Source organism: Engystomops pustulosus, chromosome 6, assembly GCF_040894005.1.
Source record: "Engystomops pustulosus chromosome 6, aEngPut4.maternal, whole genome shotgun sequence".
Classification (NCBI taxonomy): domain Eukaryota; kingdom Metazoa; phylum Chordata; class Amphibia; order Anura; family Leptodactylidae; genus Engystomops; species Engystomops pustulosus.
Window position 1 is genome coordinate 147,403,917 of NC_092416.1, and position 19,028 is coordinate 147,422,944.

Consider the following 19,028-nt stretch of genomic DNA (forward strand, 5'->3'; position numbering starts at 1 on the left):
TAATTGTTGTGCTCTATTCTGTTACAGAGCTTAGAACTTATCTACACACAATACTAAGAGGGGATCACCTCTGAAAACCATAGACGAAATTCACTTTAAAAACTGCCCCAAATCAGGCTTATTAATTAATGTCTGTCAGGAACTACAAAGTAGACAACCCCTTTAAAAAGGAATACCATCAAATCCCTCCTTTGCCCCTCAAACCCTCACATAGTACTTTATTCTGTATGTTAATAGTGTCAAAGCACTTCTTTTGTCAGTCTTTTATGTTGCACTATTCTTCATAAATCCAATGTTATTCTCCCTCTATGATTGCGAAGATAAAGTCGGGGGGGGGGGGGGCGAGGCGGGGAGCTTCTCCATGCAGACGGCTCCTAAGTTTTCCAATAATGACCTCCAGTTCACACATCATTCTCTCCTTCTCCCGATTTCCTGTACGTGTGCAGTCCACCAACGCCAGCCAGAGGGCAAGACTTCAGGAGAAGAAGAGAATGAGATTGGCATTAAGTGAGACGTCTTACCTCTGGATAAGCTTCTCTGCCAAAGGGTGGTGGAAAGTCCACATCTCCCCATTTAGCTTTGCAGAGATAGTCAGCAGTGGCATCAATCTTGGCTGCCATATCCAACACGTACACCCCATCTTTGGTAACAACTAGAAGGTGGAAAACAAGAAACAAGCTAAAATATGTCTTATCACTTGATATCTTTAGACAAGAACTGGCACATCAACTAGAACGTTGAGACTAACTTACTGGCTATACTTACCTAAAGGATTGATCTCCAGGTAAGTGAAGTAGAGGTCATCATATAAGTTGAAGAGTCCAGTGATGAAGCTAGCAAGAACCCTGCAGTGAAGAACAGAAACATCACAGCTCAAATACATTAAAATAAAAATCAGAGGAGACATTCAGAGTTCAATTCATAACATGAATCCAGAGAACAAAGGAGACAGTTTCATCCATTTCTTAGTATTCCATGTACTGTGGTATTCCCAGAAAACTATGCAAAGTTTTCCCATGATGAGATAAGGAAAGCCACGCCTCTTAGCTTGGTTTTAATCCCATATCATGTCATAAGGCCTCTTGTAGGTCACGCTTGCTGTTAAGGGAGCTGCCTTACAAGGTAGGTAAAAGAGGCGTGGTTTTCATTATCCCATCCTGGAAAACTTTGCATATTTTCCCAGATTCCCCCTTAGTGGAGCATCCATGGCTATAATACTCCACACACCTACATGGTGGCCTTAATTGGCAGTCTCTGTAAGGAAACCAGTTACTTCCTGGCTTTGCTATTCTCAGCATTCCTAAATTTACGATTCTGGGACACACATTTTATACAAAACGCATAACATGCAGACACTGAACTGAGGCCAGAGGGATAATGGTCCATTACATAACCACATGACTGTACTGTCCATCTCAAGAAGATCCATTAGTACTCAAGGAATAATACAGAACTAATGCCTTGCCATCACATCTAGAAGTAGAACCAAAGCCCTCAAGCAAAGTCCAGTGAATAGCATGAGGAGTTTACACTTGTGTACAGAACAGGAAAACATTACATCATAAGAGTAAACCGTGGCATTAAGGCCTGCATCAAAGCACGTCAACCATACCATACTTACTCTTTCTTATCAGGGTTTACATGAATAAGGAGATGGTTTTTCACATCTTGTTCAGTCAGACGTTCCCCAACACTAACAAGTAGCTTCTGTGCCTTAGCATCAACATCCCCAACATCCACACCTCCCTCATGATGAAAGAGCACATAGTCCCCCTCCCGGGCGGCATAGATGCAGACGTAGAATTCTTCTTCCTGCCAAAAAAATGACTAGAGCATTAATAACCCTACAAACATTTACAGTGAATTCCTACTTTTCAACAGACCATACAAAATCAGGCCAAGAAAGTATTGAAACTCATGTTCACAGTCCAGTGTGTCCTACTTGTAAGGACTTATGGCCATTTCAAATGGCCTAAAGCCCGTTTCCCACCAGTGACTTCGGTACGACAGACTTACTCCGTGCACTTGCGGCATATTCCGGACCCAACATAGAATCACTGAACAGAACTCTGAAGGTCCATTCAGTGCAGGGATTTTAAGTTCAGCCCAGGAAATCCACAGGCTTTAGTTGGACCGGTCCAAACTTTTGTATGTACCTGCTTATGTGGAACAAACGGCTCAATCAGGAAATTCTTAAGAATCCCTCTTGCTTTGGCAATCTGAGAAAAACAAGACAAATTAAAAAAAAAAAAATTAAAGAAAGAAAATATTGGAAATATTAGAAATCCCTACAGTGCACCAAAATGATTGTGAAGACGATAAATTAATTGGCTGAGCCGTCAGGAGATTTGACCAGATCTTCTAGAATATTTTTGTGGAGAATATTTTGGAGATAATAAGAAGGACTTATAATAAGAAATCCTCATAAAAAAACTTAAAACGGTTTCTGTTACTTCTATAGCAATTTCCAAGGTAAGTAATATTAAAGGCAGTGACTAGGTTACACACTGGAAGCAAAGAATCATATAGCATACAGCAGCTACATTATAGTTTCCCTTGGTAAAAATTCAGTTTTCATAATATTAATGTTTTTAGTCTTCACCCTCCCCCACCATGATTAAGAATTCCAATCAGGTGCTTGTTTGTTTCCTAGCAAAGTGTTCTGGATCATCCAGCGTTCTGACAGCAGGCAGCCAATCAATCTTCAAGAGCCTCGCTACATCCCCTGCCAAATCACACACTGGGAATATATCCTGATAATTGGACATTTTGACAGTTGAAAACAAGTGGACCCAGATATTACAGACACCACAAAGCGATTCATTCTCAGGATTAATGTACAGTCAGCTAGGAAAAACACCAAGACAATGTTCTTAAAAGGTGACTGCAAGTAGCAGCCAAGGCGTGGCAGAGGTACTTCACCTAAACCATTACAGAATGAGCTTTTTACTGCTTATCAGTGAAGAGTAGAGAGGGAATTTAGAATATTGAAAAGAGATTCTTTGGGAATATCTACCTTATATACTCGAGTATAAGCCTAGTTTTTCAGCACAAAATTTGTGCTCAAAAACCTTAACTCGGCTTATACTCGAGTCAACTAAAAAAATAAAGACAAAACTCACCTTTCTGACGTGACCCGTAGGTCCTCTTCTGTCTGAGACAGTCTGAGACAGAAGAGGACCTATGGGGGACGTCGGAAAGATGATTACAGTGTTATTTTTTTTTTTCTACTACAGGGGTTGGGCAGGCTGTATGCTACAGGGGATGGCAGACTATATACTGGGAGGCTGTAACCAATGCTTATACTCGGCTTATACTCGAGTCAATAGGTTTCCCCAGTTTTTTGTGTTGAAATTAGGGGTCTCGGCTTATACTCGGATCGGCTTATACTCGAGTATATACGGTAATAAAATTTAGATTTCAGAAGTAGTAAAATCGAAACAATCGCCCATTGCCTCTTTAAATCACTTTCAGTCATTCAGAATACTGACCATTTAAAGGAAATCTACCCTCAAAAATCAAGCATGATAAAGCAGGGACTCTTACTTATAGATCCAGGCACAGTGACTGTGGTAATAATCTTATATTTGTAATCCATGGCCTCCTACCTTCTAGAATCAACTTTAAAATTGTGCTAATAAGTCAGAAGAGTTTTGGGGTTTGTTACCAGACCCACTCCCTGCTGTAGCTGCACAGGCAGTAACCCAGTCTATCCTCCTAGCTCATTAGCATCATTTGAAAAGTTGCTTTTAATAGGGCAGAGTCCATGCATAACAAATAAAATCACAACCACAGTGCCAGGTTTACTTTGCTTGATTTTCATTAAGTTATGGGGAAAAAAATATTATTTGCAAAAAAAAACAGTACAAACAGTACATATGGGGGAAGACTTTCAGGGGAAAAAAATAAATAAAATCTAAAGTTCCAGAGAAGAATATGTTAAGTAAGACCATAGTTAAAAGTACATGGGAAGAAGTAGCAGAGGATAAAAAGTCAAAATTAGTAACAGATGCACAAAAATACATGCACAATGTGGAGATATAAAGAGACTGCATCCGATAACCCATGACTATGGGCCTGGAAGGAAGAGACTACAATATAACGGGCAACTTATATTAGTATAAAAGAGATACTAACAGTGGTTTCATGGCCCAGCCGTGGCTTCAACCAACTTTTCACTTGGTCCAAATTAAGGTTCACTCCGACAAGCCCAAGCTTTCCACGACGTTTAATGAGCTGGTCGGGTTTTACTACCAGAGGCTGAAAGACACAAGGAAACAAAGGCAACAAAATGGGTTAATATAATAAACGGCGTTTCAGACCAGAACAAATAGGCTCTGACTTTGGAGGGGGGGGGGGGGACCCTCATGGGAATCCCATATGTTATAGGTGAGTAGCTTGCTTTGTCATCCCTATCTATACCCAAGCAGGAAAGGATGGGGGTCAAGAGAGTTTCAATGGAAACGGGGCTGACTTAAGCTGCATTCACACAGCCATGTGCTCGCCCTGGGCCGTATACTGGGTGAGCACAGGAACAGGAGGGGGTGGGAGGGCGCTCCTCACCCTCCCTCCATAGGAATCTAAGCAGCCGTCCAACAAGACGACATGACCACAAGGGTCATATTATGCGACCAGATCGCTGCCCCCATAATGGCCGTGTGAATAAGCCCTAAAGTATATACCGCTTTTCTAACTGTACCCCGATGGAAGACTTCTAGGAAATAAAAGATAAGTGGCAAGTATGACATACCTGATACTTTGAGATTTTTGCCCCTAGACTCCAGCTGCTTATGCCTCTATCCTTATTAAAATGGTTTTACATAAAACCATAGCTGCTTTCTTCCAAAAACAGCTCCTCTCATCACCATGGGTAGTACATGGTACTGAAAATAGGCTCCATTCATTTTTATACAGCCGAGCTACAATACCAACACAAACCGTGGTCAAGTGTGGCGCCATGTTTTTGGAGTCTTTGACAACCCTATTTAGGCAGACATGCATACTCAGGTGAGTGAAGTATATATATGTACTGGGGGAAGGGAATTAAAAGAGCAGCTGATAAACAAATATTCAGCTGACTTACATTACCTAAAGCATACAGAGCGCATACAGCGTCTGTCTAGATAGATGAGGAATAACATGCCAAATATAAGATCAACTAAATACGTTATATCATTACAAACTGAATAAAGTAGTCGTCATCCCAGTGTTAACCCCAACAGTAAACATATTCATCAACATACAGTCATTAATATTACGCAAAAGTAGACCGCCCTTCTGTATAAGATGTGTAATAGACTGATTTCTACTCCGCATTACTGCAGACTGCATAGCAGAGCTGGGTGGGAACGCCGAGACACTGACCTTTCTTATTTATTCAGTAATGACTGTACTTTTATAACGGTCCCAGACTCCCAGAGTTCCCTGCAGCGCTGCATTAACTAGATTAACACTCGGGTGATTAGATATTGCTCAATGATTTGGGACCTGGCCAGATTGCAAATGGACGCTGTGCAGATACAGAGATTTAATGATCGCGCTCCTGTCATTCATCAACATTAAGTGGATGCTTCCAAGGACTTCTGCATTCAGCTCTCTGGAACATCGTGTTTTGGAAGCAGATTATTTTGTTCTTATGGGAAAGGGTCAAATAAATCACAAAATTACTTTTTGCAAGGTTAAGAATGAGTCAGCGTTTTAGGGTTTTTCCTTATTTAAGTATGCATAGATTTCAATTAGAAATAAGAAAAAAAAAAAAAAACTCTAGAAAAGCAAAAATACAGATCCAGGCAAAGGGAAAGTAAACTATGAAGAATTTACCATCTGTTAAAATGTAGGATCACCATTAAATTTTAGGCAGTTTACCCACAGCAGATTCAGAAGGGGTTCTGGAAATAATTTTTTTTGCCCTAAAGAGGAAAGGCAGGAGCCAGTGAACGGAGCCTGAGGGTGCATTCACAAGTTGCATTTTGAAAAATAGCTAAATCACCAGGAGCAAACCTGCAGTTGTGAATCCTCGGCATTTCAATAATTGCTGTGGATTCTTCTAGATTTAAAGCGCAACTTTCCAGATTTAAAGTGCACTTTGTAATATAGGTCATAAAGTAAATGCGTTTCTCTGCTGCTTTCTCCTGTAGTGAGCAGTGCATCTTGAAGCCGTCTGGTGACAGGTTCCCAAGAGCCCTATTAACTAACTTACACTCTCTTTCAGCTAAAAATCAACTTTATTATATTATCTGGCATCAGAGGGGGCGTGTCCTGCTTAGCCGGCCCCTCCCATCTATTCATCTTAGGTCCTTTATCCAGTTATGTTTGCAACATCTACCCCATGTAAATGAGGAACATTCTGTTGGATTGTTAGAGTGTTACAAAATATGGACTTCTTTTGGATACATAGCACTTTAGATTGATGTAACCATAGGATTAGTGTATAATTAATAAATGTTGTAATACATGTATACACAGCCCTCTTTTTGACCGGGCAGATGCATATTATGCTGAACACATTGGAGGCATATTTATTTGTATTTATTGTAGTTTATATTATGTTTTGGATAAAGTAGACTATTTTAAGGAATATTTGGAACTATAAATACACTCATTTTCTTAGTGGTTTGGTATGTATAATAGAGCGAAAAAAAACGATTATGAACATGTATGTCCAACATTGGTACATACATTTAATGCTTGTTATGTGCTTACAGCCCATGTATGTATGGGATCACATGAAATTACAGCATACCTCCTCCAGGGACTTCTACTCCTCCCCATCCTTGATGGTGGCTGCTGTGATTTCATGTGATCAGATAAATACATGGTGTAGATGTTACAAATTTAACAGGGCCTTAGATGACATTACTCACATGACATGACGCACCCAATGATGTTACAGAGCTCTCTCTCAATGTAACATACAGCACCATGCCCCAGCATGGTGACCTGTCAATCAGGAACAAGGAGGCAGGGCAACGCATATACCAGACCCCATTAGTATCATTTGAGTCACATCAGGTTGTATACAAACCAATTTTTTTAGCATTGCAGAAATGGAAGGAGCCAGTTAGGGACAAGGGCAATGCTTTTTAGCGAAGTATTTATTTTGGGTCTGTTAATTTGCATGGCAGGTTCTCTTCAACTCTTTCAAGGGATAATATTTCCCTTGAAGATTCAGCTCGCTGAGGAGCTTCCACTTTCCAGTAACTCCACAGTTTAGTCATTACAAACTTCTAGATTCCTTTAAAAGGTAACTCCAACTTTAGCTGTCTGGCTCTCTGTGTAAATCTATCATCTATATCATGAACTACTTAAATAAGGGAAAAGGGCAGGGAAAAAAGTACAGCAGGAACACAAAGTATATTAAGAAGTTTACTATTATCCTCTGCGCTATTCAGTTATGGACTTTTCGTAAAAGATTTGTTATTCTTCAAACCTTCTCAATGCAATGGGTGAAATTCCACCAGGCTAAAGAGTAGGGCTTGACGATTTATCAAATAAATTCACGAAATTACCCATTAAATGGAACCATATTTTCACAAATACAGCTAGTGACAGGTTCCCAAAGAGCCCTATTAACTAACTGACACCCTTCTTTTAGCCAAAAATAGTTTATCTTTATAACTTTGCCTTGCATGCAGCCAAATCTAGATGGTGTAGACGGAACTTGGCCTCCCCAAGCGGACAAGGCTGACATCATCTCGGATCCTTTAGCCTCCTAACATTAGCAAACTGTACCATATGTATGTATCTGATCACATGAAATTACAGCCTGCTTGCATGGAGGAGAGGAGTAGAAGTCCACGGAGACATGCTGTGACTTCAATTGTCCAGACAGACTTGCAGAGCTCCAATAGCATTTCATGCAGACCATAAATAATTTATATATCATATTATCCTAACTAAACCCATTGTGATCAAACCAAGTTCTAGTTCAGCAGCACTGGCTATATAACTCCTGAGATTTTGCCAGCTGTGCTTACCTCAGTGAGAAGCCAAGGATGGTCTTGAACAAGTCTGTCCCAGTCAGTGTCATAGGTCACTTGGGCATACTTGAAGCGGTTCTGTACTGCAGCTGAGGTACAGATGTATTTATACAAGAACTCCTTCCCGGTCTGCTCAGAGATGGCTTTGGCGGACATGGTGTTGCCGGAATGTTGTGAATTCTACCTGTGACTGATAGAAAGAGAACATCCAGGGTAAGATAAAGTGTCAAGAATATCCTTACTAGCTACTATTCTAGCTTTGAGAATGAGATCAACATGGGAGGGTAAACAACAACTACCATCCTAGCTATGTAAGAAATAGGCTGCCATGCAAGGCGAATTCATGGTGCCCTCTCCTTCTAAACCAATTAGAAGCCACAGTAAATCCAATGACTTAAATACCCGGCATCAGAACTTTTCCAAATTCTCAGTTATGGAGATGGTACAGGGTTACGAAAAAACACAGACGAGCACCTTCAGCAGGACATAACCATGGAAATGATATGCGTTGGTTATTAAAGGGCTAAAGATGTGGGTCTGCAGGTGTGGCCCTGCAAAAGTCACCCTATATTTTTATTTTTGGGGCAGTTTTTTGGAAACAGACACAGATACATTTCAGAGATGGAAATTCAACTGTGTCCTAGTTTGACCCTGATCCTTGTTCAGTCCATGAAACATGATTTCTGAATACTTCGATGGAGTCATATATGATGGTGTCAGTTTCCAAATTCATGTCCTGTAGTAAAAGTATGATGATTATAGTACAGGACAGTGGTCTGCACAGCATTAGAGAGGACTAGGATAAGGAGAGTCCTGTTGCCTATACAGTGTTCATTCCTGGATATAGAGCCAGCACAAGGACCTTGTTACTCGGGTTGTATGTGATGACCCTCACTGAGCAGTTCTGCTCCAAATCATACATTCCGTCTATGCAGAGTTGTGCTGAACTAACTATACCTTATCCTTCATTCACCTCAAAACCTATTCACCTCCATAATAAATAATTGCAGCTCAAAGGATTAAAATTGTAGCGGCCTCACATCTGAACAGAGTCTCCTTGTTCTTGTGCAGGAAATTATACGGCCTGTAGTAATAGTTCCCTCCCTGTACGGCTGACAGCCTGGAAAACATTAGGATCCTGCATCATATATGAGTAATCTAAAGGAACGCCCCAACACTAACATGACGAAATCCAAGCTGGGGCTTCTTTATACATGACTATCTGATATACAGGACACGAGACTTGTCCCTCCCAAACATCCTATTTCATATAATCATATTTTACTGTACTAGCAAACACAATAGTCTATATATTCTACGTAGAAAATGTCATGATATACTGAAGCTGATAATGGATACCAAGTGGACAGTCCGTCTGTTGACTTCTGGAAAAAATACACGTAACTCGATGTGTCGGAGTATATGAGTGCACAAGTAGGCTACTACACCATATATATGGAGAAAAGATAACTTGGCACTCCTTATAGGTCAACAATTGAGGAGAATTTATTTAATCCAGAATAAACAGTATAGCAATTCATCAAAATAATTATTTTGCAACGTATCGGACCTTCGTCAGGCACGGATTGCAAGGTATAAGTAGAAATGGAGATAAGATGCGGTGCTATGACCGCTGGAGCGCAGGTTGAAAGGAGGAAAAGCGGGTGCTCCCGCTGGAGAAATGAGCGCTCATCTCATTGTTGACTTCTACAGGCAAATCCATTTTCTGAGTTAATATTATACCCAACATTGTTTGCAGTGTCGCCAGAATATTTGGCTTGAGTAAGCGATCAGCAATATCTTTTTTTTTAATGGCTTTCCCTTCCTACACCACTGAGGTAAAGTAAATATACTTAGGGTCTAGTTACTATCCAGTCAGTGACCGGCAGCAGATGAGCAAAAGTACTGGAGCAGAACCACTGCGTAAATGTGTCCACCATACATAAAATGGTCAAATCAACACAAAAGTAAAACCAGCATTGTGTGGGGGCACGTCTACCTGTTTCCAAATCAAGTGTCATTTTATCTTTCTGCCAATTAGCTTCTAAGGGGCAGGGCCGTGCCATTCTTTCTACAGGGAGCATCAGATAATATGCCAAATATAATAATAATAATAATAATTCTTTATATAGCGCACACACGCTGCTGGTTAATGGACAGCACAAGAAGAAGAAGAATACAGGTGCACCAAGCTAAATTTGCATAAAGATAAAACAGAATTTTTAAAGAATGACAGGTAGCTTAGAAACAAGAAAGGTATATCCAGCAGACTTGTACATTTCCATACACAATGATATGGGAAAATGGGAGGTAGTAGGCTCCTTTAACTAACTAATGCATCTCTGATCCAGTTGCTGGTGCTACAGGGATTATTAGAACTGGGGTACACAGTAGTACTTATGTGTGGCCATCAGTCATTCATCAGTGTTATCCCATTGAAATGAACTGAGCAGTTCTCAAACATGAAAACTACCATTAGAATCATGAAGTTTGTAGGAAAACCCATTTAAGGCTACATTCACACTGCCGTTGCCCGCCCGTACCGTACCGGGCAACGGCAGTGCACGGGGAGAGGAGGAGGAGGTGAGCGCAGCTCACCCCCGCCCCTCTCCATAGGAAGTTATGGCGCACGGCGCCGTACTACGGACGAAGATAGGACATGTCCTATCTTTTTCCGGGGTACGGAGCGGTACGGTGCCGTACCGTACTGCTCCCATAGGGCGCCGTGAGCCCATTGCCGTCTATGGGGGACGTATATCGGCCGTATATACATCCCCCATACAACAGTGTGAATGTAGCTTAAGGCGAAGTTAGGATTTAGGAGAACGTTAGGATTTCCGTTTATTTACCTCTGTTACAAAGAGATAACGGATGGTAAATAAAGGGAAACACAACTGAACATAACGGATAACACTGTCCGTTAACAGTCCTAACACTTTACATTCAGAACATCGATCTATCTCTAAATCTCATTTCTACCTACCTATTGATCTCGCTTTTCTATCTACTGATCTTTTTCTCTATACCTCACTTTTATTTATAATCTTTATTATAACTATTTCTATCGGTAACGGTCTATAAAAATAAACGGAAACTTACTATCTGTCCCCAATGACTTTAAATGAAAGATAACATTCAGGCATCATCATAAGTTTTTATTTTATTTAAAGGGAACCTGTCACCAGGGACCTCATTTTCACTTAAAGACAGGTTGCAGAAGCCCATCACACCTGCAGTGCAAAAATGCCTCACTGCCTTTTATAAGAATTTGAATTATAATATAATTGTGTTTTATAACTTATCTTGCACCCTGACAATATCCTGGGGTAGTCACAGGGGTTGGGCTTTGATACATTTCAAAAAACAAAATGTGACTTGTCTCTATTACTCACTCCTCAGATCCAAAATGAGAATCAGGCACTGCAGAGGTTAAACTTTCATGCTGCTTATCTGTGTTTCCCCAAGATCTTAATTCAGCAAGATCAGCCACTACCTTCCCTCACAAAACGCCTGCTGCTGACACACCGGTCCATGATCGGTAAAGAGCATGGCAAGGCGATGGCAGGAAAGTGACACATGCAGAATCACCGATGGCGAGATGATTGGCAGGTGAAACCTGAGGTCAAAAATGACAACGCTCGTACACAGAGGGACTTCACACACAATCGTGAAGAGAATTTATATTATAGAAGTAGGTAAAAACCTTTATTAGATGGTTTGGATACTGTATTCTGGTTTTAGAAAATGTATAGTAAAGTTAAATAATGTCCCCATCAGAAAATTATGGCATGTTCTGTAAATATGTCAAAAAATATTTTTATTTTTTTCTACAGGATAACCCCTGTAGGTGCAGCTTTGAAAAGTCAATTACTTTTCAAGAAGCTTTGCATAAAATCAGTAGTACAAGTGACAACATATATTACAAAAAGTTTCTTGTAAACAGAAAAAAAGTGCTTCTTTCTCCACTTATCTTGGCTTTTATTCTTCCTCCTTATCTGTTTTTTGTTCTAAAATGTAGCTGATGTGTAAGATTACATAGGGCAACATGGTGGCTCAGTGGTTAGCACTACAGCATTGCAACACTGAGGTCCTGGGTTCAAGTCCCATCCACGTCAACATCTGCAAAGAGTTTGCATGTTCTCTCTCGTGGGTTTCCTCCCACACTCCAAAACATACAAGTAGGTTGATTAGATTGTGAGCCCCATGGGGATAGGGACTGATCTAGCAAGCTCTGTGCAGCGCTGAAGAATCTGCGTGCGCTATATAAAGGAATTATTATTAGAATTTCAATACAGAGCGGAGGGGGAGCAGTGAGGTCAACAAGATCTCTACCCACCACCACTGAAGAAATGCAAGTAGACTGATGTGTAAGCTTCCTATCGGCAATCTACAACACTAAAAATACAAGTCTCATAATGGCCATAAAAAGATGAGGTGTAAGGGCCCAATCCTGTCACGTTGCGGACATTCCCTGACGTAAATCCCTTGATAAAGGTCTGGCAAGGCATTTTAGACAATTTTTTGGCACCAACTACAACATATCATAAATATGCCCCATTGTGTCCCATATAATGACTCACTAAAAACAAATGGACAGTTGCCAAAAAGTCTCTCACTTCTCAGAGTCAGCTGAAGAATTTCAATTGTCACTTCTCAACAAAATTAAAAATCGGTAAGGTGCATTTATGAAGGGTTAAAATCTGCTGAGGGCATCAATCTAGACAAAGCTGAGCAAATACACCCAATACATGAGCTGAAAAATCACATCATGTCTTTACAGAAAACCTGTATTTAGGCCATTACCAAAGCTGCAGATTACAGATGAGCCCTTGGACTACTACAATATTATTTTTTTTGCTGTCATTTTGAAGACAGATCTGACAGGACAGGGGTGGAGGCAGAAGAGCGATTAGGAACTTAGAAGATCAACAGTCAGCATGGAAATAGCAGAGCGTCTAACAAGAAGACGTGTTGTACCTTGTAGCAAGAGGCTTCTTTAAATGGGGTATAATTTTGGGTACGCAAGAAGGACATATTTGCGGAATCAGTGGGTTTTTCAAATGAATAAATTAATAAATAAATAAATAGATAGAGATGCTCATCTCCAAAATTTTGAGTAGTGTATGAAATAATAATTTTTCCAGTCCCATTTGTCTTTATATTCAGGCCTCTGGTGATCATGTGTTCATGGTTTAAAGGGATTGTCTGGGATAATAATTTTAAATGGTTGGGAAGTCTCAAAAAAAGAAAAAGAAGAACTGCCTATAATCCCATCACTGCCGGCTTCTGTTTGTATATAGAGGCTGGCAGCAATACATGTTTACAGATTCTGTAGAGTGACGTGTGTATACAGCTGCGCTCCTGCAAGAGGTGCAGTGGTATATCCTTCCCAAATGCCCAACCCGAGACTAGCAGAGGTAAGTTTCCATAAGCTGATATAAAGTTGTAAACCCTTATTACTTGACTTTTCAGCAACAGAAAGTTCAAATCATGGGCTTTATAAAAAGGTCATTATTTTATACCAAAACTGCTTGGATCAGTTTAGGTTAAAATAATAAAAAAAAAAAAAAAAAAAAAAGAAGGTTTGGCAGGTACCCTTTGAAATGACTCAAATTAAAAGATTGTTCTATTTTCCTGATCTAGCAGAGTGAATTAATATTTAGTCAAGGGAAATCCCCCTTAAAGGAAACCTACCACCACAAATCTACCTATAAAGGTAGACTGGGTGGTAGGTGGATCAATGGGACGTGAGGATAGCCCTTTTAAGGGCTAATCCTCACGTCCCCACACTTTTTTGATAACTTTTATTACACATATATTCAAATTTACTTATGCGGCTACTGGGGCGTGGAGTAGCCGCATCTGAGGTTACACGAGGCGGCTACTCCACGCCCCGGTAGCCACTTTACCCCTCCTACTCACCCATCTTCGGCGCGCAGCTCCGCGTAGCTGCGCGCCCTCGTCCGGCGATCCTGCCGTCTGCGCATGCGCAGAAGAGCAGGCCCGCGCCTGTTTCAGAGCAGTGACCGCGCAGGCGCGGGCCTGCTCTTCTGCGCATGCGCAGACGGCATGATCGCCGGACGAGGGCGAAGATGGGTTAGTAGGAGGGGTAAAGTGGCTACCGGGGCGTGGAGTAGCCGCCTCGTGTAACCTCAGATGCGGCTACTGCACGCCCCAGTAGCCGTATAAGTAAATTTGAATATATGTGTAATAAAAGTTATCAAAAAAGTGTGGGGACGTGAGGATTAGCCCTTAAAAGGGCTATCCTCACGTCCCATTGATCCACCTACCACCCAATCTACCTTTATAGGTAGATTTGTGGTGGTAGGTGCCCTTTAAAGTATGGACACTTTTGCATACATTAATACACCATTAATACACCTATGCAAGGTGGAGAAGTGCATACTTAACACAAAATAGTATTACCCTGGATGACTATATAATAGAGGAATGCCTTTGAAATAGTATCACACTCCCAGGCACACCTAAAAATGATATGTGCAAAAGAACTTTCAATTTCTGTGCCCTACATGCTTATTATAGACTGTGACCAACCCAGAAGATGGAAAACTCTACATGTTAATGGGTACCTAATGTTTGGGCACATGGGCTTATGTTTGATCATGTGATAAAAAAAAACAACAGGAGAACAAAGAGGAAGAAAGCTGTAAGAATCGGATAAGAAAAGCAGAATTTAAGTAGCATTTAGTCAAAAGTAGGTACAAGTTGAACTCAAAAAGCAAAGGATTAGGAAAACAGAAAATAAGTAGAATCTAGCACATAGGACACACAAAATTCTCCCAAATTATTCAGGAGATCAGCTTTCCCACATTGCAGATCAGGACACAAGCCACATTTCAAACCTCTCCAAGTATAAAGGTGGACTATAAAAGGTTCACCTATCTCACCAAGTGATATCTATATTGTGATCAGTGGGGAATCAAAACCCAGGACCCCCACATTTTAGAATCATGAGGGTCATGACACATGTTTAGGTTTTGTTGAAGCCAGAACCTGGTGAAGAACAAATAGCAGTTCTCCATCAATCCACTCCATTGTTTTGGCTTCAAAAACTGAATTAACTCATTGACACTGAGTGCCCTTACCCCTATACTGGTCAAACCTGAATTATCACATCTCTCCTCAGTTGGAGATAATATCTCCCATGGACAGGTACTGACAGCACCTGCTAGACCAAAACTAGTGCAGAGGTTCCTTTTCCCTTCGATCACCATAGTAATAAATGGTTCACAACAAGTGCCCTGGTTCACCCATCAGCCTAGCACCTGAGGCACAACAAAGCTTCCCTAATGGACCCCAAACAGGACACCCACAAAGGTGGCAGCAAAATAGAGAGATTTTAATCATCTCTCATCTTTGGCTACCGTTACAGGAGTGAGGAAGAAGTAGTCACAACAGTACACACCAGAAGGTCACAAAATACACACAAAAGACAATACCCATGTTATAGGACCCAGTCAGATTTTGCATAGAAGTTTACATAGGTTATATCTCTGCCTGCAAATGCAGAAACAAACTCCTACACAGTCCATAAATCAGTCCTGTTATCGTGCACCACTGTATGCCAATCAATATGGAAGCTAATATCCATTATTATACACACACACTATGCATACACCTCTAGAATGAATCTCTATACACACACACACACACACACACACCATCACTATACACACATTGAGGATCCATCATTATACACCCACACATACACCTCTAAAGAACATCAATATATACACACACACACCGTTAGGGTCCATCACTATACACACACCATACATACACCTCTAGGGTCCATCACTATACACACACATACCAGACAAACACCTCTAAAGACCATCACTATATACAAACCTCTAGAGTCCATCACTATACACACACCATACATACACCTCTAGGATGCCTCACTATACACACACCATACATACACCTCTAGGGTCCATCACAATACACATACCTCTAAAGACCAACACTATATACAAACCTCTAGGGTCCATCACTAAATACACCATATATACACCTCTAGGGTCCATCACTATATACACCATATATACACCTCTAGGGTCCATCACTATATACACCATATATACACCTCTAGGGTCCATCACTATATACACCATATATACACCTCTAGGGTCCATCACTATATACACCATATATACACCTCTAGGGTCCATCACTATATAAACCATATATACACCTCTAGGGTCCATCACTATATAAACCATATATACACCTCTAGGGTCCATCACTATATAAACCATATATACACCTCTAGGGTCCATCACTATATAAACCATATATACACCTCTAGGGTCCATCACTATATAAACCATATATACACCTCTAGGGTCCATCACTATATAAACCATATATACACCTCTAGGGTCCATCACTATATAAACCATATATACACCTCTAGGGTCCATCACTATATAAACCATATATACACCTCTAGGGTCCATCACTATACATACATATACACACACACTATAAATACACCTCTAAGGTCCTTTGCTATATACACACACATCTATCATACATGCAAACCAACTACTAGTCTACTTTCATAAGCTACACTAACACATCATAGATAGAAGATTACGAAATGTGTACAACACGTGGGAGTAAAGGAAGGACTGTGGATCCTATACAGTAACTCACGCTTCATTCATAGCCACCATCATCCTCCTGATGGATATCTTCACGGGACAAGCAGAAGAAGAACTTTCCATGAGGAATAGATTTCACACCCATATTATAGCCGTACAATTCAAACTACCCAAACCACACAATGAATAAGATCAACATAAAGCTATGGCATGGGGGCCCGTCATACACAGGTATTATACTGTCAGACTGCCCCGGTGCCCCTTACCTAGAAGGCACACACATACTGTATGTACCTACCTAATGTACCACTGCAGATCATAGCATCACCTCTAAGGCATGACGATACATCTGACTGTCCACACACTGGATATAAGGATTTGGGTTGAATTTTCTGCATTTTGACTTATTTATACATAAATATCTGCTTACTGCAAACTTACACTCAACTGCAGCAAGTAATAAGTGACAGATACCAACAGAGGGAGTGGGTGCCCATCCCATCATCCTGGCATCATGGCACCTGAGTTTATGGACGTGTCGGTACTGGGAATAGTACCGGTCCAAAGAAAGAATAAAACTAGTTGTGTCACATTCAGAGGGCAGAGGTCAGTCAGTGCCAGCTATGCCCTGGATGACTGTAGCCATGTCTCTCCGCATAGTGACACAGCATCAGCAGCACTCACCCGGCTCTGGCGTCCTGTCTCTAGGTCTCTGCCAGCTCCTGCTCCTTTTGTTGCTGCCTTAGAGCCCCCTCTTCCTACCACTGCCTCTCCTCACCATCTGCTGACATGGGTACATCACCTAGCGAGCCTCCTATTGGCTCTGTCTACACCACGTGTACCCCATGCAAACTACTAACGAATCAGGTCCTAACGGCTCTCAAGACTGGAACCGCCCCCGCCACGTCATCTATCAGCCGCGGAGGAGCTTGGGAAATGTAGTTTTCATGTGTTCCTGTAATAACATAGCACTGACTAGGTGCTCATTGTAGTAAAAGAAGAAAGTCAATGCACCAGATTGAAGTTTTCTGTTATTAGCTACAAAGGTAAATAGTTTATAATGATTAGATCTTTATACAATGAGTTCATTTTTACAAACAGATATATAAGGGATTACCATGCACACATCAGTTTCTCAGGTCAGTATGCTATTCATGATTTTCATACAGCATAATGCCTCCATCCGTATGTCCATTTTTTCCAAGAACAAGCATTCCAAAGAAAAAAAAATTGATGTATTATTTTTTTTTTTAGGATTATAGAACACAAATTTAAATAGAAGTCAATGGACATAAGAAAATGAACATGGACATAAAAAGAATGGTTCAATGGATGCTATACAGACTTGAAAAAAAGGATGTGGATACAATACAATACGGAAAGGACTATAAAACGTGTGCCTTTTTTGTGAATGTGCAAAGCATACAACTGTGTGAATGAGCTATGGTCACACAACATCATGTTATGTACGGTAACTGATAAATGTGAAAGGGAAAGAGGAGTTAAAAACTTCAAGGAGTTCAAAATTAATTCAATTCTGCAGTTTATTGAAAAAAGTGACGTGTTTTTCCAACTAGACGTGGTAGTCCTTTTTCATACTAGCCAATACTTGCCAAGTCGAGGGATTTTATAACAAGGCTGTGATATGGAGACAACCCCAGAGAGACACATGATTTATTGCAGGGCGTGAAAGAGCACAAGTGACAAATATAAATGGAAACATGACATCTCAGTAGCATTACATGGCTAAGGCGGAAGAATGTGCCTTGTGTCTGCACCTTGTTGTCATGCAACTTAAGGCACCCACAGACTACCACGTACAATCTGTGAATTGTGGACCCTGCTGTTTTACTGACCACAGTGCAGCGGATGGGACTTCATGCCTCATAGTGATATATGATATAAGCAGTCCCTGCTTACCCTGAAAACAGCAGCGCTAAATAGTATGTAAGCAGTTTGTGTAAATCAGCTTTCGGTTCTGAGATAAAGGAACCTGATAATTTGCTAAATTTTTTAAAGGACATCTACCATCAGGATCCAGTATTATAAAGCAATCAGAGTTACATGCTGGTGTGTGCCCCCTCTGGCAGGACCTGCTAAAAAAAAGGTTTAAACAATTATGCAAATGAGCCTAAGGGGCTCCAAGCTCCATTTAAACCTTTGGAGCTCAGAGTCCCTCAGTCTCATTTGCATAATCTTAAAATCCTTTATTTCTTAAAAACAAGGGCATAAGAAGCTAAAAGAAGAGCAGAACCTGACAGAGGTGACACACGCCAGTATGTAACTGTGCTTGGTTTATAATTCTTGATCCTGGTGTTAGATGTTCTTTGAAGACAGTCCCTGAATAGTTTCCTCAGAGCTGAATCGTCAAGTGAAATGTACTCTATGTGTGAGAAGAGTTCATCACTAGCTTCATTAT

General features: G+C 40.8%; 1 protein-coding gene and 1 long non-coding RNA gene across 3 annotated transcripts in view; one reads left to right on the top strand and one right to left on the bottom strand.

Annotated features, from left to right (window-relative positions):
* Nucleotides 1–17,474, bottom strand: part of ACLY (ATP citrate lyase) — a 40,302-nt gene extending 22,828 nt beyond the window's left edge. Inside the window, exons 1-7 of one of the 2 annotated variants that reach the window (XM_072111679.1) lie at nucleotides 17,294–17,474; nucleotides 7,977–8,169; nucleotides 4,138–4,260; nucleotides 2,157–2,219; nucleotides 1,622–1,812; nucleotides 766–845; nucleotides 522–652 (exon numbers count right to left, since the gene is read on the bottom strand). In XM_072111679.1, the coding sequence (XP_071967780.1) occupies nucleotides 522–652; nucleotides 766–845; nucleotides 1,622–1,812; nucleotides 2,157–2,219; nucleotides 4,138–4,260; nucleotides 7,977–8,135 (747 nt within the window). In that variant the 5' untranslated portion in view covers nucleotides 8,136–8,169; nucleotides 17,294–17,474. The remainder of the gene's footprint in view (nucleotides 1–521; nucleotides 653–765; nucleotides 846–1,621; nucleotides 1,813–2,156; nucleotides 2,220–4,137; nucleotides 4,261–7,976; nucleotides 8,170–17,293) is intronic. The other variant, XM_072111678.1, reaches the window with a different exon arrangement.
* On the top strand, nucleotides 17,245–18,002 carry LOC140064612 (uncharacterized). The gene is made up of 2 exons (XR_011847782.1): nucleotides 17,245–17,655; nucleotides 17,864–18,002. It is a non-coding gene; the product is annotated as an uncharacterized lncRNA (long non-coding RNA).
* The last annotated feature ends 1,026 nt before the right edge of the window (nucleotides 18,003–19,028 follow it).